Source organism: Enhydra lutris, unplaced genomic scaffold, assembly GCF_002288905.1.
Source record: "Enhydra lutris kenyoni isolate GAN:26980312 unplaced genomic scaffold, ASM228890v2 scaffoldscaffold60, whole genome shotgun sequence".
Taxonomy (NCBI): Eukaryota; Metazoa; Chordata; class Mammalia; order Carnivora; family Mustelidae; genus Enhydra; species Enhydra lutris.
Genome location: NW_019154144.1, coordinates 11,035,965 through 11,057,796, shown reverse-complemented (window position 1 = coordinate 11,057,796; position 21,832 = coordinate 11,035,965). Strand labels below are relative to the sequence as shown.

Here is a 21,832-nt window from a genome sequence, read left to right as displayed (position 1 = left end):
AACAACAAGAAACCCAGCCAGGACCAAGTTCATCTACCAAGGAGTGTAGTTTCAATACCAAGGAGAGCAGCGAAATTCCAGGGGAGGAGAAAGCAAAGCACGGAACTCATGGCTTTCTCCCCATGATTCTTTAGCCTTGCAGTTAATTTAATTTTTTTTTCTTTTTCAATTTTTTTTTCTCTTCTTCAGCTAAATTTTTTTAACTTTTACCCTTTTCTTTTTTAACAATTTTTTAACTAGTTTATCTAATATATATATATATATTTTCCTTTTTATATTTTTTCTTTATTGGTTTTCTTTTTTTAATTGTTTCTTCTTTTTTTTCTTTCTTTTTTTTCTTTCTGAACCTCTTTTTATCCCCTTTCTCCCCCCTCACGATTTGGGATCTCTTCTGATTTGGCTAAAGCATATTTTCCTGGGGTTACTGCCACCCTTTTAGAATTTTACTAGCTCCTTCATATACTCTTATCTGGACAAAATGACAAGGCGGAAAAATTCACCACAAAAAAAAGAACAAGAGGCAGTACCAAAGGCTAGGGACATAATCAATACAGACATTGGTAATATGTCAGATCTAGAGTTCAGAATGACGATTCTCAAGGTTCTAGCCGGGCTCGAAAAAGGCATGGAAGATATGAGAGAAACCCTCTCAGGAGATATAAAAGCCCTTTCTGGAGAAATAAAAGAATTAAAATCTAACCAAGTTGAAATTTAAAAAAAAGCTATTAATGAGGTGCAATCAAAAATGGAGGCTCTCACTGCTAGGATAAATGAGGCAGAAGAAAGAATTAGCGATATAGAAGACCAAATGACAGAGAATAAAGAAGCTGAGCAAAAGAGGGACAAACAGCTACTGGACCATGAGGGGAGAATTCGAGAGATAAGTGACACCATAAGACGTAACAACATTAGAATAATTGGGATTCCAGAAGAAGAGGAAACAGAGAGGGGAGCAGAAGGTATATTAGAGAGAATTATTGGAGAGAATTTCCCCAATATGGCAAAGGGAACAAGCATCAAAATCCAGGAGGTTCAGAGAACCCCCCTCAAAATCAATAAGAATAGGTCCACACCCCGTCACCTAATAGTAAAATTTACAAGTCTTAGTGACAAAGAGAAGATCCTGAAAGCAGCCCGGGAAAAGAAGTCTGTAACATACAATGGTAAAAATATTAGATTGGTAGCAGACTTATCCACAGATACCTGGCAGGCCAGAAAGAGCTGGCATGATATATTCAGAGCACTAAACGAGAAAAACATGCAGCCAAGAATACTATATCCAGCTAGGCTATCATTGAAAATAGAAGGAGAAATTAAAAGCTTCCAGGACAAACAAAAACTGAAAGAATTTGCAAATACCAAACCAGCTCTACAGGAAATATTGAAAGGGGTCCTCTAAGCAAAGAGAGATCCTAAAAGTAGTAGATCAGAAAGAAACAGAGACAATATACAATAACAGTCACCTTACAGGCAATACAATGGCACTAAATTCATATCTCTCAATACTTAACCTGAATGTTAATGGGCTAAATGCCCCAATGTATCAGAATGGATAAAAAAACAAAACCCATCTATATGTTGCCTACAAGAAACTCATCTTAAACCCGAAGACACCTCCAGATTTAAAGTGAGGGAGTGGAAAAGAATTTACCATGCTAATGGACATCAAAAGAAAGCAGGAGTGGCAATCCTTATATCAGATCAATTAGATTTTAAGCCAAAGACTATAATAAGAGATGAGGAAGGACACTATATCATACTCAAAGGAATTGTCCAAGAAGAAGATCTAACAATTTTAAATATCTATGCCCCTAACGTGGGAGCAGCCAACTATATAAACCAATTAATAACAAAATCAAAGAAACACATCGACAATAATACAATAATAGTAGGGGACTTTAACACTCCCTTCACTGAAATGGACAGATCATCCAAGCAAAAGATCAACAAGGAAATAAAGGCCTTAAATGACACACTGGACCAGATGGACATCACAAATATATTCAGAACATTTCATCCCAAAGCAACAGAATACACATTCTTCTCTAGTGCACATGGAACATTCTCCAGAATAGATCACATTCTTGGTCCTAAATCAGGTCTCAACCATTATCAAAAGATTGGGATCATTCCCTGTGTATTTTCAGACCACAATGCTCTGAAGCTAGAACTCAATCACAAGAGGAAATTTGGAAAGAACCCAAATACATGGAAACTAAACAGCATCCTTCTAAAGAATGAATGGGTCAACCAGGAAATTAAAGAAGAGTTGAAAAAATTCATGGAAACAAATGATAATGAAAACACAACGGTTCAGAATCTGTGGGACACAACAAAGGCAGTCCTGAGAGGAAAATATATAGCGGTACAAGCCTTTCTCAAGAAACAAGAAAGGTCTCAGGTACACAACCTAACCCTACACCTAAAGGAGCTGGAGAAAAAACAAGAAAGAAACCCTAAACCCAGCAGGAGAAGAGAAATCATAAAGATCAGAGCAGAAATCAATGAAATAGAAACCAAAAAAACAATAGAACAAATCAACGAAACTAGGAGCTGGTTCTTTGAAAGAATTAATAAGATCGATAAACCCCTGGCCAGACTTATCAAAAAGAAAAGAGAAAGGACCCAAATAAATAAAATCATGAATGAAAGAGGAGAGATCACAACGAACACCAAAGAAATACAGACAATTATAAGAACATACTATGAGCAACTCTACGCCAACAAATTTCACAATCTGGAAGAAATGGATGCATTCCTAGAGACATATAAACTACCACAACTGAACCAGGAAGAAATAGAAAGCCTGAACAGACCCATAACCAGTAAGGAGATTGAAACAGTCATCAAAAATCTCCAAACAAACAAAAGCCCAGGGCCAGATGGCTTCCCGGGGGAATTCTACCAAACATTTAAAGAAGAACTAATTCCTATTCTCCTGAGACTGTTCCAAAAAATAGAAATGGAAGGAAAACTTCCAAACTCATTTTATGAGGCCAGCATCACCTTGATCCCAAAACCAGACAAGGATCCCATCAAAAAAGAGAACTACAGACCAATATCCTGATGAACACAGATGCAAAAATTCTCGCCAAAATACTAGCCAATAGATTCAACAGTACATTAAAAGGATTATTCACCATCACCAAGTGGGATTTATTCCAGGGCTGCAAGGTTGGTTCAACATCCGCAAATCAACACATTAATAAAAGAAAGAACAAGAACCATATGATACTCTCCATAGATGCTGAAAAAGCAGTTGACAAAGTACAGCATCCCTTCCTGATCAAAACTCTTCAAAGTGTAGGGATAGAGGGCACATACCTCAATATTATCAAAGCCATCTATGAAAAACCCACTGCAAATATCATTCTCAATGGAGAAAAACTGAAAGCTTTTCCGCTAAGGTCAGGAACACAGCAGGGATGTCCGTTATCACCACTGCTATTCAACATAGTACTAGAAGTCCTAGCCTCAGCAATCAGACAACAAAAGGAAACTAAAGGCATCCAAATCGGCAAAGAAGAAGTCAAACTATCACTCTTCACAGATGATATGATACTATATGTGGAAAACCCAAAAGACTCCACTCCAAAACTGCCAGAACTTATACAGGAATTCAGTAAACTGTCAGGATATAAAATCAATGCATAGAAATCAGTTGCATTTCTCTACACCAACAACAAGACAGAAGAAAGAGAAATTAAGGAGTCAATCCCATTTACAATTGCACCCAAAACTGTAAGATACCTAGGAATAAACCTAACCAAAGAGACTAAGAATCTATACACAGGAAACTATAAAGTACTCATGAAAGAAATTGAGGAAGACACAAAGAAATGGAAAAATGTTCCATGCTCCTGGATTGGAAGAATAAATATTGTGAAAATGTCTATGCTACCTAAAGCAATCTACACATTTAATGCAATTCCTATCAAAGTACCATCCATTTTTTTCAAAGAAATGGAACAAATAATCCTAAAATTTATATGGAACCAGAAAAGACCTCGAATAGCCAAAGGAATATTGAAAAAGAAAGCCAAAGTTGGTGGCATCACAATTCCGGACTTCAAGCTCTATTACAAAGCTGTCATCATCAAGACAGCATGGTACTGGCACAAAAACAGACACATAGATCAATAGAACAGAATAGAGAGCCCAGAAATAGACCCTCAACTCTATGGTCAACTAATCTTCGACAAAGCAGGAAAGAATGTCCAATGGAAAAAAGACAGCCTCTTCAACAAATGGTGTTGGGAAAATTGGACAGCCACCTGCAGAAAAATTAAATTGGAGCATTTCCTTACACCACACACGAAAATAGACTCAAAATGGATGAAGGATCTCAATGTGAGAAAGGAATCCATCAAAATCCTTGAGGAGAACACAGGCAGCAACCTCTTCGACCTCAGCCGCAGCAACATCTTCCTAGGAACATCGCCAAAGGCAAGGGAAGCAAGGGCAAAAATGAACTATTGGGATTTTATCAAGATCAAAAGCTTTTGCACAGCAAAGGAAACAGTTAACAAAACCAAAAGACAACTGACAGAATGGGAGAAGATATTTGCAAACGACATATCAGATAAAGGGCTAGTGTCCAAAATCTATAAAGAACTTAGCAAACTCAACACCCAAAGAACAAATAATCCAATCAAGAAATGGGCACAGGACATGAACAGACATTTCTGCAAAGAAGACATCCAGATGGCCAACAGACACATGAAAAAGTGCTCCATATCACTCGGCATCAGGGAAATACAAATCAAAACCACAATGAGATATCACCTCACACCAGTCAGAATGGCTAAAATTAACAAGTCAGGAAATGACAGATGCTGGCGAGGATGCGGAGAGAGGGGAACCCTCCTACACTGTTGGTGGGAATGCAAGCTGGTGCAACCACTCTGGAAAACAGCATGGAGGTTCCTCAAAATGTTGAAAATAGAACTACCCTATGACCCAGCAATTGCACTACTGGGTATTTACCCTAAAGATACAAACGTAGTGATCCAAAGGGGCACGTGCACCTGAATGTTTATAGCAGCAATGTCTACAATAGCCAAACTATGGAAAGAACCTAGATGTCCATCAACAGACGAATGGATAAAGAAGATGTAGTATATATACACAATGGAATACTATGCAGCCATCAAAAGAAATGAAATCTTGCCATTTGCGACGACGTGGATGGAACTAGAGGGTATCATGCTTAGCGAAATAAGTCAATCGGAGAAAGACAACTATCATATGATCTCCCTGATATGAGGGAGAGGAGATGCAACATGGGGGGTTAAGGGGGCAGGAGAAGAGTAAATGAAACAAGGTGGGATTGGGAGGGAGACAAACCATAAGTGACTCTTAATCTCACAAAACAAACTGAGGGTTGATGGGGGGAGGGGTATTGGGGGGGGTGGGGTTATGGACATTGGGGAGGGTATGTGCTATGGTGAGTGCTGTGAAGTGTGTAAACCTGGCGATTCACAGACCTGTACCCCTGGGGATAAAAATATATTTTATGTTTATAAAAAATAAAATTAAAAAAAAAATGCTAAAAAAAAAATAAAATAAAGAGACCTGGTTCAATATTTGAAGGAAGAATCAATGAGAAGGACTGTTAAAATGTATGGGTTATAAAATGCCAGAATTTCAACAGAAAGTGTAATAGACGAGCAATAAGTAATTATTAAAAATGACTTATAACATACTTGCACAAAGTCAGCTTGACGGGCATCTAATGGTACAACTGAAGAATCGTGAGAGGCCAAAACTTCACGCAACAATGTGAGTGTCTGATTTAATGCCGAACTTGGTCCAAGATCAGGTGGTGGGAGTTCAACCTAAAATAAAGGGTAGTTCATCCACTGCTTTTATTTTTCCGCTGAAATTTAATGCATGAATAAATGCAACTCATAGTTAAATAATACATATAAAAGATGTAAAGCTTTGACATATTACAAAATCTTTAATTTATCCATAGCTTATACTAATAAGCATAGGAAGTGACACAAAAGTTTTCTGTTGTATTATTACAGAATATAGTCTTATTACAGCAGTGCAGAATTTGTACTTCTAAAATTCAAAAAGTTATAAGAAAACTTACTGGTCTTTGAACTGTAGAATTATATTTTTATACAAACTTGAAATGGCCTACTGTTTTTTTAGTCCAAGTCATAAGAAAAAGGCAATCCAGAAACCAGCACTCCCCCAACAGTAACATAACTGAGAATCATCATCCACCCTTGGCCCAAATCTCAGGGATTTTGGTTCAGTATGCATAGGTTTGTGGCCGAGGAATCTTCCTTTCAATAAGCACCATGGGGAATTTTTCAGGGCATTGGCCAATGGGCTACACACTTCACAAAAACACAGTACACACTGTATTCTATACAGTGTAACACTGCCACCAAAATCTTAAGTACACAAGTTAAAGATTAGTTTTATATTTTAGATTACCATTTACTAGTTGTGTGGTCCCGGGTAAGCTCTTTAACTTCTCAGAGCATCAGAGAGATTCTGTAAGGACTAAGTAGGATTGTTGCATCTAAAATAGTGGTAGAGAACCAGACACTTAGTGAAAGGTATGCCAAGTTCACTACCCCTACTTGCCAACTCACGATATCCAAGAAGACATCTCTCTGAATTTTTTGAAACACATTTTTCTGAGTACTTACAATACTAATATAGACAGATATTTTTAAAAGATTTTATTTATTTATTTGACACAGAGAGAGAGGGATTACAAGTATGTAGAGAGAGAGAGGGGAGCAGGGTCCCTGCTCAGCAGAGAGCCCAATGCAGGGCTCGATCCCAGGACTGTGAAATCATGACCTGAGCTGAAGGCAGAGGCTTAACCCACTAAACTACCCAGGCACCCCTAGACAGATTTTGTTTAATTTGTAAAATCTCAGAAGTCCATGGAAAAGCCTTGTGTCAGACAGAAAGGTGTAAGAATTTTTAAATATCTGGATTTATATTAAGAATGTTTTATATAGAAAAGTTAATATATAGGTGACATCAGCAGGAATGGTGAAGTATGGACCTCTGAAAATCTCCCCTCCTTCATAAAAGCAACAAAACCAAAAAATATAAGACATGCAAAGAAACAAAAAAATATGGTTTGTGCACAGAAAAAAAAGTCAATAGGAACTTTCCCCAAGGAAGCCCAAATCCTGGAGTTACTACTCAAAAACTTTAAATCAGCTATTTTAAATATGGTCAAAAAAACTAAAGGAAACCATGTTAATGAACTAAAGTTCGAGAACAATGTCTCATCAAATAGAGAACATCAAAAGGTAGAAATGAGTTTTAAAAAAATAACCAAATAGAAATTTTGTAGTTGAAAATTACTAAAATGAAAAATTCACTATAGGGATTCAATGGCACATCTGAGTAGGCAGAATAAATGATCAGTGAACTTGAAGATAGATCAATTAAAGTTATCCAGTCTGTGGAATCAGAAGACAAAAAATGAAAGAAAATTCACAGTTTCAGATACCTATGGAACACCAGCAACCTAAGTACATAGGGATCTTAGAAGTTCTAAGAGGGGAAGGCAGGAAGAACATCTGAAGAAATAATGACAAAGACTTCACAGATGTGATTAAAACAAAACATTAATTTAAACATTTAAGAAATTCACAAACTCCAAACAGAATAAAGTTAAATAGATCCACACTAAGACACATCACAATCAAACTGTCAAAAGACAGAGAATTTGAAAGTAGAAGAGAGAAGTAACTGATTATGACAAAGGAATCTAAGATTAATATCTGATTTCTCATCAGAAAACATGGAGACTAAAAGCCACTGGATGGCATATTCAAGGGCTGAAAGAAAGACTGTCAACAAAAGATTTCTATATGCAGTAAAACTATCCTTCAAGAATGAAGGAGAAACTGACATTCTCAATAATCAAAAACAAAAACTGTTCACTAACAAACCTGTTCCACAAGAAATATGGGAAATCCTTCAGGCTAAAGCACGGGACACTAGACAGTAACTTAAACTCTTATGAAGAAATAAAGAACAGCAGTAAAGGTTCTGACATAGGTAAATACAAGACAGTATTAATGTACTTTGCATTTGTAATTATTTTTTCCCTGATTTAAAAGACAACTGCATGAAGCAATAATTATAATTCCATATTACTGAGCACACAATGTTAAAAGATGTAATTTGTAACAATAACAGTGTAAAGGAAAAGGAAAACTGGGCTATGTAGGAGTAAAGTTTAACATGCTATTGAAGGTAAGTTGGTATTAATCTGAACTGCTACAACTTAAGATGTTAATTGTAATTCCCAGGGCACCACTAAGAAACTAACTAACTACACTCACCACCCTCACACACGTTTATTTAAATAAATAGTAATTATTTAAATTACTAGAGGGAATTAAAGTAGCATACCAGAAAGTATTAACACAAAAAAAGGCAGTTACAGAGGAACAGAGGAACAAAAACAGTTAAGATATACAAGAATAGCAAAATGGCACTATCTTATCAGCAATTAAGTTAAATGTAAATTTATTAAACATGCCATCCAAAAAGCAGATTGGCAATGGATTTTTTAAAAAGAATGATCCAACCTTCTATATGTTGTCTTCAAGAAAACTTTTGATTTAAAGACACAAAAAGGCTGAAAGTCAAAGGACGGGAAATGATAAACCTTGCATACAAAAACCAAAAGAGAGCTACAGTAGCTATACTAATTTCAGACAAAATAAAGTCTTCAAACAAAAACTGCTACAAAGAAGGATATTTTATGTTTATTATTAAGAAGACATGACAATTAAAAACCTATGCATATAACAGAGCCCCAAAATACATGAAGCCAAGGCTGAAGCCAAAATTGAAGAAAAAGTATCTCCCATGGAAAATATTTATTTCAAGTTTCACACCTCTTTCAATTGTTTCCTTCTTTGTATTAAATTCAAATTCAAATTGAAAGACTCTAGAATATGAAGTCATCTTTACAAAAGTATTTTCTATTCATTCACCCAATTAAAAAAGATATCTAAAATGTTGTTAAACGGATGGCAATGAGGGGCGCCTGGGTGGCTCAATTTGTTAAGCATGTGCCTTCAGCTCAGGTCATGATCCCACGGTGCTGGATAGAGTCCCACATCCGCCTGCCTGCTCAGTGAGGAGCCTGCTTCTCCCTCTACCAGTACCCCTCCATGTGCACGCTCTCTCTCTCTGTCAAATAAATAAATAAAATCTTAAAAAATAAAAAAAACTGATGGTAATGATGGTTACTTAATATTATTTCTAAATGAAGGAATTTTTAAAAACTTTCATCTTTGTGTTTTTCTGCATGGGCTGAATCCTTATAATGAGTTTATGCATATCAATTTTACAAAAATAATAGATCCATCTATCACCCAAACTGAATGAAACATGTCAACCCATTAACAGCAATTAATTCAGGATAACAGGGATTGATGACTATTATTTTGTTCTTCGTATTTCCAATGTTTTAAATATTTGTTTAATAAAATAAGTGTGCTTATAATTTTAGAAATTAAATTAGAATATACAGGTATTATATATACATGTATGCATATACATAAGTAATATAAAATGCACAGAAGCTAGTCATATAAAAAATGAGTCAGGGGAATCTTTAGATAAGTATAAATCAGTAAGATTTGCCAGCACTCTAACAGCTTTAATACAGGAATAGGCAGCTATATAAACCAGAGGAAATGTGTGTGTGTGTATCTCAGTTTCCCAAAACCTTCCACAAAAAAAAATAATAATAATAATAATCAAGAATTTAACAAATCCTCCAGGGATGCTTCAGTATAGCTATATACACTGTATGATTAAGACCCTAATTTTTAATGTGCAATTTCTTCTTCTAAGTTATAAACTATAGTATAGTATCATTTGGAAATAACAACAAAAAAACCTTACAGAGTATCTTTCAAAAATTCAGTTTGTCAGTTGCCAATCAAAACAGAAGGCCAATGACAGAAATCTTATGCACCAATAAGAGCTGATGAGAAACTTTTTACCCTCTTGAATTAAGGTCTTTAAAAGCTGTGCAAATTTAAAACAAAAGTCATGCTTCTGTTAGCAGAGTTGATGATAAATGATACAAGTGCTACTTGAACTCACTTCATTCAATAAACTGACATTCTATGAAGCACTTTTACACACATCTATCAGATTAGCAATAGCTCAGAATCACACTTCAAAGGCAAAGTGAAAATTACGGCAGTTGTCGCATAAACACGATTTACAATTTTACTAATAATGTAGTAAAAAATAATGGTCAGAAAATTGAAAGAAGAAAAATATCTAATTAATACCCTCCTTTCGCTTCAATTTAATTTCATTTAAGTGAAATGTATTTCTAATGGTTAAATTTTATACGAGATAGTGTGGTATTGGTGCAAGGACAGACAAATAAACCAATGGGAGTAGAATAAACATTTATAAAACAAATCCACACATATATGGTCTTGTGATTTCTGACAACATTTCCACTGCAATTCAGTGGGAAAGGATTGACTTTATGATAAATAGTGCTTGATCTACTAGATATTCAAATGGGAAAGATTTTAACCTTGACCCCTACCTTACAGCATACTCAAAAATTAATTTGAGATGGACCAAAGACCTAAATGTAGAAGCTAAAGCACCAAGCTTCTTAGAAAATACACATAAGGATAACTTAATGACGTAGGGGCAGGAAAAGATTAAATGAATAAAAGTTAGGATATAGGACAAAATTAAAATGAAGACCTTATGGTCATCAAAACACACCATCAAGAGAGTAAAAAGACAGGTCAAAATTGGGAGAAAATATTTGTAATGCTGATTTGAATCCAGAATACATTTTTTAACCCCCCCCCAAATCAGTAAGAAAAATACAGATAATCCAATAGAAAAATTGGTAACAGACTTCAAAAGACACTTCGCAAAAGGGCAATACAGCAACCAATAAACATATGAAAAACTGCTCAACATCACTGGTCTTCAGAAAAGTACAAATCACAAATGAAACACCACCACACAACTTCCATAATGGCTAAGATTAAAAAGATTAGCCATATCGAGTACTGAACAGGATGTGGAACAACTGAAACTCTCACACATTTCTGGTGGAGTAAATTGATGCAAGCACTTTAAAAAAATGAGTGGCAGTACCTACTAAAGCTATCAATTCCAACACCCAGATAGTCCATTCCTGTATATACACACGAGAGAAAGAAAACTTATATCCATCAAAAGACATGGACAACAATATTCATAGGATCCTTATTGACAATACCTACCAACTGGAAACAATCCAAGTATCTATCAATATACTGTGGTGTATTTATACAATTGAATTATTACATAATAATTTAAAGATGAACTACCGTAGACAACATGGATAAATTTTACAGATACGTTAAATGAAAAGAGTCAGATCCAAAAAAGTTCAACTGTATCAATCTATTTATGTGAATTTCAATAGCACACAAAAATAGGAAATAGAAGTCAGTACTGAGAAAAGGCATAAAGAAGCCTTCTGAGGTGCTGGATATGTTTTATGTCTTGATCTGGGTGGAGATTAATGAGCATATACAAATAAAAAATTCAACTAACTGTACACTTAAGATTTGTGTACTGTCAGTTATGTCTCCACTTCAAAAGTTTATTTGATGTTTTTGTTTATATTATGTAAACACTGAGAATCAACAATGTCTTATAAAAATATCCAAAATTCATAAATAAAGTTACCATTAATACTTATTAATGTACAAAAGTGCTTTAGGAAGTACACATTCATAAATTTATGTACATTTTCCAAGTGATAAAGCTGAACTATAAAAAATTCACATTTAAAAACATTTAGTCTGAAAATTCACATTCCATATGTTAGAACCTCTCTTTTTAAAAAATATACAGCGCTATAAACTAAACAGTTATTCCTCCTGTGACTGTTCACCATGACACTTTTCATCCTTTGTATAGACAGGTGCTCTGTTTTAGAAGAAAATGAAAAGGCTGCACGGTAAAAAATTCGAAAAGCTGTTAGGACATCATTCCCATTCCACTGTTAACTTTAGTTCTATTCTTCCAAATACTTTTCCATTTAAGGTCTTCTAATTTTCTGTTCTGTAGTTTCTTAGAAAGCCACTCATCCATCCTCTTTCAAAAATAGAAACAAAACTAGCAAACCAAAAAACAAAACAAAACAAAACAAAAAACCTATTTTTAAACTCATTTCTTCATCTTATATATAGACTCCTTTTGTCCTATCTATGTACATGTATGTTCTAGCAACTGACAATAAACAGAACTGTTTTTTAAATCACTTTATAGAGGTATGATGACATAACAAACAGGTGTACTTATTTAATGTATATAATTTGATGAGCTTGGAGATCCGTAACCATGAAACCATCACCAAATTCTATGCCATAAAACAGATCCATCACCTCCAAACACTTCCTCCTGTTTTATGTTTTTACTTAAGGAATTAACGTTTTTAAGTCGCTAAAAATATCCACAATGAATCTTAAAATGCAAACTAACATTTGTTTGAAATAACTTCAAATAATGACAACATTTTATTTCACATAACTTTATTTAAAATTTAAAAAGCATTTTAGCTGAAAATACTGTTTTTGTCTTTCCCAATGGAACATTCTGTAAGAAATAACGTAAAACTCAAACTATTCATCTAGAACAGCATTTCTCATACTTTAACATGCATATGAATGAGCAGGGAATCTTGTTAAAATGCATATTCTGATTCAGTAGATCTAGCATGCCTAAGATTTCTGAACGTCTAAGAAGATTCAGTAGATCTAGCATGCCTAAGATTTCTGAATGTCTAAGAACAGTGATTTCTAACCTGCTGGTCCATATACTACACTTTGAACAGTAAAAGAAGATTCCAAACACTAACTAAATACTAGAATTTAAGTAAGAATTTATTTAAAGGACCATTCAGTTCCCAACCCCTCCACAGGTAGGTAAATTAACCCTATTAATTTGATTTGGGTTTCATTTTTTTTTTTTAAAGGTTTATTTATTTGACAGAGAGAGAGAGGGTGCCCGGGCACACACCAGTGAGTGCAGGGAGGGGCAGCCCAGGAGGGAGAGGGGGAAGCCGACTCCAGCTGAGTCAGGAGTTAGGCTAGATCCAGGACCCTGAGATCATGACCTGACCCAAAACCAACAGCTGGATACTTAACTGGCTGAGTCACCCAGGTGCCTCTGACTTGGGTTTCATTTATGACATCTCATATACTTTTAAATCAGAATTGTCCTATCACTATAGAGAATGTAGCAAACTAGTGAATATAACAAATGTCTGTCTAGCTTAAATTGATATGGCATTGTGGATTTTGCAGCAATGATAGATACAGGCAGTTCCTGACTAATGATGGTTCAACTTAGAATTTTTTGACCTTGCAATGGGGTAAAAGCAATGCACATTTGGCAGAAACTGCACTTCAAATTTTGAATTTTGTTTTTTTTTCCCCCAGACTAGCAAGATGGGAGTGCAATTCTGACCCCGATGCTGGGCAGGAGCGGCAAGCTGCAGCTCCCAGGCAGCCACACAACCGCAAGGGGAAACCCTGATAACCATTCTGTACCCTTACAACCATTCTGTTTTTCACTTTCAGTACAACAGTCAATAAAGTGCATGAGATATTTCATACTTTCATTATGAAATAGGTTTTGTGTTGGATGATTTTGCCCAACTGCCGGCCAATACAGATGTTCTGCACATGTTTAAGACAGGTTAGGCCAAGCTACGATGTTCTGTAGGTTAGGTGTATTAAATGCATTTTCAACTTATAATACTTTGGGGACATAAACCTATCATAAGCCGAGGAAGTCTATATTACCTTTAGATATTTCTAGGTTTGCAGTTACAAAAGTTTCAAGAGAGCCTGATAAGGAAGGGAATATACATACTTGAATATTTAAGTGCTTCAAACTGCTTTGTTAGAGAAAAGGTACAACTGTCAATAAAATGATGTCCTTGACTTTTCTTTTTTTCTTGGTGAATAAAATTAGTTCCCAGATATGTCTTTTTAAAAGCACAGAAGGAATCATATAAAGAGCTCATTTCTGGCTATGCCTTCATTTTGAAGGCCATCCTTCCCAACAATTTTACTATCTACTTAAAATTTTATTAACAAAAATTTCTACTTGGGTGCTTTGCTGATGAAGACCGTTCTGAGTAAGCAGTGTTTTCTTTATAAGGCTAGAATCTTTTTAGAAGAGTTCAGTGATTTACGAGATGCAGAATAAGAGAAATATAAAATATGGAACATTAAAATTTAATGAAAGACAGATCATTCTTGAACGAAACCTGAAATGGCTGCAGATGTAAGGAACATGCAAGCTGTAAACGTATCATATTCCAATCTCAACTTAACATTAAAATATCCCTAAGTATAGCCCAATTTATATCTGAGAAAAACATTTCAGGGCACAATTAGTGATAATGGCAACAAAAACCAGTAACAGTCAAACCCATGCACTGTAATAAACTCACATAACTTGTACTTAAAATATTCAAATTACAATTACTTTCTTTCCCTGTTTATCTCCTATCCTGCTCTAGGCTTTAATTTAAAGATGCCTTGTCATCCATTTTATTTTTCTATTTTATTATCCATTTTATTTTCCTGCAACTCTCATTTTAACTTTATAAGAGAAATAAAACACAGAAGAACTTAGTATTTTTTGAGTAAAAATAAAATACAATAAATGGGTAACCATTCAGGAAAAATAAGTAAGATCCTTCCTCCCCAGCATGGACAAAAATAGACTTCAGGTAGATTAAAAACTTGATGTAAAAATGAAACCACAAAACATCTAAGAACATGAATCTAAAAATTTTATTAAATAAGCTAACATTTTCCCATTGCCAGATGCTAACGTTATCATATATTAAATTCTAAGTGTATTTTCTGATTGTCCAGAGTTTTTAAGTATCACATACTCCCAAGGAAGAAACCATACATTAAAAAAACTTGACACTTTACTACGTAAAAATTAAAAGTAAATTTGTTAGAAAATACTATAGGTAAATTAAAAGGCAAATGATAACTTGGAGAAAATATTTGTAATAAAAATGACAGTTAGTATTCTTTACATATAAAGAACAGGAAATAGTAAGACCAAACCTAGTAGAAAAATTGCAGAGGACATGAACAAGCAATTCGCAAACATTCAATAATCATATTTTAAATATTCATTCTCAGTAGAATTACTGAAATCCAAATAAAAAACAATGATAGCACTTTTTGCTCAACCCCTATTATCCAATGTCAACAAGTGCTAGGAGTTAAGTACGAGGAAGTATGGCAGATTTGAGGAAATAGGTAAAAGAAAGGTAAATAGGAGTGGCTGCTTAAGGACATGTAGGACTGCCATTATGGAAGATTTCAATGATGCTGGAAATGGTTAATTTTAGTGAATCCAGTCTCCGTGGTTACATGACTTTCTTCAGCAGTGCTCAGCAGTCAGGGTATACAAAAGAGAAATTGAAAAGCTGACATCAGGGTATTTTTGCAAAGGAAGCATGGTAAATGAAAAGGGTGCAAGAGATCACAGCCTAGCAGAAAATGAAGGAAGGAGTCATTCTTGTAACTAGTATTTATTAAGTTCCATATGATCTGGCATACAGAAAAATTATTTTTTCCTTCTTTCTTTCCCTTTGTAACCATCTTAACCACTTGTGTGTATGTCTGTGTGTCCAATATTAAGTGCTCACTAAATGTTGGCCATGATTTGTAAAAGGCATCATTCTGATCAGTCAGCCATTCGTTAACTGAAGCATAATACACTTTTTTCCCCATTTTATTGAAATATAATTAACATATATCATGATTATTCATTTTACGGGTACAGCATTAAGATCTGACTTATATATTTTGTGAAATGATTATAATAAAATTAGTTAACATCTACCAACTCATTTAGATTCAATAAAAAGACATTGAAAAAAAATTCTTGAGATGAGAACTCATGGGATTTACTCATAACAACTTTCCCACATATCCTACAGCAGTGGTAACTACAGTCATCATGTTGTACATTACATCCCTAGTACTTATTTTTCTTATAACTCCAACTTTGTACCTTTTGACCATCTTTCTCTAATTCCTGCTCCCTACAATCCCTGCCTCTATAACCACAAGTCAGATCTCTTTTTCTGAGTTTGGTTTCTCTTTTGCTTTTTGGATTCCACATTTAAGATCATATACAGTATTTGTCTTTTCCCTGTTTGATATACTTCATTTAGCATAATGCCCTCAAGATCCATCCATACTTTCACAAATGACAGAATTTCCTTATTTATGGCTGAATAATATTACTGTGTATGTGTGTATACACACAGACATACACATACCACTTCTCTATCTGTTGATGAACACTTGTTTCCACGTCTTGGCTGTTGTAAATAACGCTGCTATGAAAGGGGTGATTTCTGAGTTAGTGTTTTCATTTCCTTTGGATATATTCCCAGAAGTGGAATTGCTGGAACATATGGTAGTTCCAGTTTTAATTTTTTTTGCAGATCCTCCATACTGTTTTCCATAGCAGCTGTACCAATTTATGATCCCACCAACAAGAACATAAGTATTCCTATTTCTCTACATCCTCACCAGCATTTGTTATTCCTTGTCTTTTTGATGGTGGCCGTTCTAACAGGTCTAAGGTAACATCTCATTGTGGTCCGAGTTGCATTTCCCCATGACTAATGATGTTGAGCAACTTTTCATGTACCTACTGGCCTTTCATAAATCTTTTTTTGGAAAAATACATATTCATGTTCTTTGACCATTTGCTAATTACATTGATTGCTTTTTTCTATTGAGTTGTATGAGTTTTTTGAATACGTTTTGAATAATAAGCCCTCATTAGGTATATGGTTTGCAAATACTTTTTCCCATTCGGTAGATTGTCTTTTCACTTTTTGATCGTTTCTTTAGCTGTGCAGAACTTTTTAGTTTGATGTAATCCCACTTGTTCAATTTTGATTTTATGGCTTGTGCTTTATCCAAAAAAGTCACTGCTGAGACCCACGTCAAGGAACTTTTCTCCTGTATCTTCTTCTAAGAGTTTCATGGTTTCAGGTTTCACAAAAGTCTTTAAATTCCACTTTGAGTTAAATTTTTGTGAGTGGTATAAGATTGAGGTGAAGTTTCATTCCTTTAAACATGAGTATTCAATTTTCCCAGCACCATTTATTTAAGATACTCTCTTCTCTCAATTGAGTAGTATTAGCTCCCTTGTCAAAAATTAATTGAACATATATACTTGGGTTTATTTCTGGGATCTTGATTCTGTTTGATTGCTTTATTTCTCTGGTTTCATGCCAGTATCATACTGCTTTAATTGTTACTTCATACTATAGCTTGAAATCAGGAGGTGTGAAGTCTCCTGCTTTGTTCTTCTTTCTCAGGATAACTTTGGCTTTTGGAGGTCTTCTGTGGCTTCATACAAAGTTTAGGATTTTTTTTTTTTAACTACAGTAAAAAATGTCTTTGGAATCTTGTTAGGGATTGTGTTGAGTCCATAGATGGCTTTTGTTGGTATTTACATTTTAACAATATTAATTCTTCCACTCCATGAACACAAAGTACCTTTATATTTATTTCTGCCTTCTTCAATTTCTCTAACTGAAGTCTTAAAGTTTTCAGAGATCATTTCCCTTCTTAGTTCCTTTCTTGGTTCTTATACAATTCACAGCACATGTCCTCACCACAGCACATGTCCTCTCCAATGTCCATCACTAAGTCACTCCAACCCTCCCATTCCCCCTCCCCTCCAGCAACCCTCAGTTTGTTTCCTGAGATTAAGAGTCTCTTATGTTTTGTCTCTCTCTCTGGTTTCATCTTGTTTCATTTTTCCTTCTCTTCCCCCATGATCCTCTGTCTTGTTTCTCAAATTCATCATATCAGTGAGATAATATGGTAATTGTCTTTCTCTGTTTGACTTATTTCACTTAGCATAACACCCTCTAGTTCCATCCATGTCATTACAAATGGCAAGATTTTAAGTTTTTTGATGGCTGCATAGTATTCCATTGTATATATACCACATCTTCTTTATCCATTCATCTGTTGAGGGCCACTATTGTGGACATTGCTGCTATAAACATTCGGGTGCACCTGCCTCCTCTGAATCACTACATTTGTATCCTTAGGTAATACCCAGTAGTGCAATTGCTGGGTCATAGGGTAGCTATATTTTCAACTTTTTGAGGAACCTGTATACTGTTTTCTGGAGTGGTTGCATGACTAATATTTTTAAAGATTTTATTTATATATTAGAGAGAAAGAAAGAGAGAGAGAGCGAGCAACCTTGAGCAGGAGGAGGGGCAGATGGGAAGAATTCCAAGCAGACTTTGCACTGAGCTCAGAGACCAACCTGGGGCTCAACCTCATGACCGTGAGATCATGACCTGAGCCAAAAACAAAAATTGGATGCCTAACTGACTGAGCCACCTAGGCACCCCAGAAAAATACTGATTTTTATTTGTTGCTTTTGTATCCTGAAACTTTACCAAATTTATTGATTAGATGTTTTTAGTTTAGTCTTTTCTATACATAAAATCATGTCATCTGAAAATAAAGACAAATTTTACTTTTTCCTTTCCAATTCTTTTTTTCTTTAAAGTTATGTCTAGAGCTGCCTGGGTGGCTCAGTGTGTTGAGCCTCTGCCTTCAGCTCAGGTCATAATCTCAGGGTGATGGGATCGAGTCCCGCATCAGGCTCTCTGCTGGGCAGGAAGCCTGCTTCCTCCTCCCTCTCTCTCTCTCTCTCTGCTTGCCTCTCTGCCTACTTGTGATCTCTCTCTGTCAAATAAATAAAATCTTAAAAAAAAAAATTAAAAAAAATAAAATAAATAAAGTTATGTCTACACCTAACGTGGGGCTTGAACTTACAACCCCAAGATCAAGAGCCACATGCTCCACTGACTGAGCCAGCCAGGCACTCCCCTCTTCCTTTCCAATTCTGATACCTTTTATTTATTTTTCCTGCCTTTTTTTTCTGGCTGAGACTTCCAGTACTAGACTGAATAGATGTGGTAAGCGTGGACAGCCCTGTCTTCTTCCTGATTTTAGAGGAAAAGCTTTATCTGTTGAATATGGTGTTAGTGGTGGGCTCATAATTTATCGACTTTATTGTTGACATACATTACTTTTATACTTAATTCAAAAAAAATTTTTAAATCACAAATATGTTGAATTTTGTCAAATGTTCTTTCTGCATTTATTGAAATGATCGTGTTTCTCTTCTTTCATTCTATTTGTGATGTATTAGATAGATTTGGATATGTCGAACCATCCTTGCATCCCAGAGATAAATGCTACTTGATCACGGTGAATGATCCTTTTAATTTCATCTATATTCATGAGGAATATTGGCCTGTAGTTTTCATTTCTATTAGTGTTATGTTCTGGCTTTCGTATCAGTGTACAGCTGGTACCACAAAGGGAGTTTGGAAGCATTTCCTCCTCTTCAGTTTTTTAGAAGAGTTTGAGAAGGACTGGTGTGAATTCTTTAACCGTTTGGTAAAATATACCAGCGAAATCTTCTAGTCTTGGGCCTTTCTTTGTTGAAAGATTTTTGATTACCGACTCAATTTCTTTACTAGTAACTGCTCTATTCAGATTTTTCTATTTCTTTCTAATTCAATTTTTATACATTGCATTCCTTTTAGGTTGTTCAGTTTGTTGGTATATAGTTGTACATAGTAGTATCTTTTGATCCTTTGTATTTCTGTGATATCAGTTATAATGTTTCCTTTTTTATTTATAATTTTATAGATTTTGGTCTTCTTTTTCACTTGGTTAGTCCAGCAAATGGTTTGTCAATTTTATCTTTACAAAGAACCAACTTTTATTTTGGCTAATCTTTTCTATTGTTTCCTATTCTGTATTTCATTTATTTCTGCTCTAATTTCCTTCCTTCTGCTAATTTCAGGCTCAGTCCGCTCTTTTTATAGTTCCTTATGATACAGAGTTAGGTTGTTCATTTGAGATTTTTCTTGTTTCTTAATGTAGGTGTTCATTGCTATGAACTTCCTCTTAAAACTGGTTTTGATGCATCCCATAAGCTCTGGTATATTGTATTTCCACTTTCATTTGTCTCAAACTTTTAAATTTCCCCTTTAACTTTTTCTTTGGTCCTTTGGTTGATCAGGAGTGTGTTAATTTCCATGTTGAATTTTCTAAGTTTTTCTTTGGTTATTGATTTCAGTTTCATATCATTGTGGTCAGGGACGATAGTTGGTATGATTTCAGTCTTCTTGAATTTGCTAAGATTTGTTTTGTACCCTTATTTCTATCCTAGAAAATGTTCCTTGTGTGCATGAGAAGAACTTGTATACTGTTTTGAGACAGAATGTTCTGCATCTATTTGTTAAGTCCTTTTGGGTATAGTGTTCAAATCTACTGTTTACTTATGGATTCTTTGCCGGATGTATCCATTGTTGACAATGGGGTATTAAAGTCCCCAACTATTACTGTATTGCTATTTACATTTTCTTTTAGCTCTGTCAGTATTTGCTTTAATTTTGGTGCTCCAATGTTGGGCACATACATATTTACAATTATCTCTTCTTGAGGGGTTGACTTCTTTATCATTATATAGAAACTTTTGTCTCTTTTTACAGTTTTTAGTTTAAAATCTACTTTGTCTGAAATAAGTATATGTGCCCCAGCTTTTTTGTTTTGTTTTGATTACCACTTATTCAGAAAGTAATCTTCCATCCCTTCACTTTCAGTCTATTTATGTCTTTAAGGCTAAAGTGGCTCTCTTGTGAGTCTTGTTATCATTGGTTCTTTTTCCTGTTTTACCCATTCAGCCATTCTATGTCTTTTGACTGGAAAATTTCATCTGTTTACATTTAAAGTAATTATTGTAACAGTTATTTTCTTTTGATATTTTGAATACTGGTCACCCCATTCTTTCCTGGCCTGTAAATTTTCTGTTGAGAATTCTGTCCATAATCTTAGAGAAGTTCCCTTGTATGTTACATTTCTTTTCCTCTTGCTACTTCTATTCACTGTCTTTGACTTTTCAATTATGTGTCTTGGTGTAGTCCTATTTGGGGTCTGGCTATTTGGGTTCCTTAAGGTCTCATGCATCTGGATATCTATTTCTATTCCCCTGATTTGGGAAGTTTTCAGCCATTACTGCTCTAAATATACTTTCTATCCCTTTCTCTTTTCTTCCTGAAACTCCCATATGAATATTGTTTCTTTTCATTGTGTTCCATAAGTCCTTAGGTTGTCTTTTATTTTTTCTTTTCTTTCTCTCCCTTTCTTTCTTTCCTTTCTTCTTCTCTGACTGAACAATGTCAAGTGTTCTATTTTCCAGGTCATTAATCCTTCCTTTAATGAACTCTTCCATTCAGTCATTGTGTTTTTCAACTCTAGGATTTGTTTTTAAGACATCTATTTCTTTAAACTTCTCATTTTGTTCATGCATTGTTTTCCTAATTTAGTTGTCTGTGTGTTCTTATTCACTACACTTCTTCACATGGGTTATGCTCAATTCTTTGTCTGACAGCAGAGCTACATTACTTTAGGTGCAGTTACTGAAGCTTTATTAATTTCCTTTGGTGGTGTTATATTTACCCGATTTTTTTTGTGATCCTTGATTCCTTGCATCGGTGTATGTGCGTATGAGTAAGCAGGTTTCTTTTCCCAACTTTGCAGATTTGCTTTGGCAGAGACAGTTCTTCACCAGACAGCTTGGTTTGGGGTTTCTGGGCATGTCTGCTAATAAAGGCCATCCTTGAGCAGGTGGGACTTCCTTTTAGAGTTTACTTTTAGACAAGGCAACTGTTTGA

General features: G+C 34.9%; 1 protein-coding gene across 1 annotated transcript in view; it reads right to left on the bottom strand.

Annotated features, from left to right (window-relative positions):
- LOC111158582 (component of oligomeric golgi complex 6) overlaps positions 1 to 21,832 on the bottom strand; it is a 93,138-nt gene that overhangs the window by 25,011 nt on the left and 46,295 nt on the right. The window contains exon 14 of the mRNA XM_022520704.1: positions 5,706 to 5,837. Coding sequence (XP_022376412.1) covers positions 5,706 to 5,837 — 132 coding nt within the window. The remainder of the gene's footprint in view (positions 1 to 5,705; positions 5,838 to 21,832) is intronic.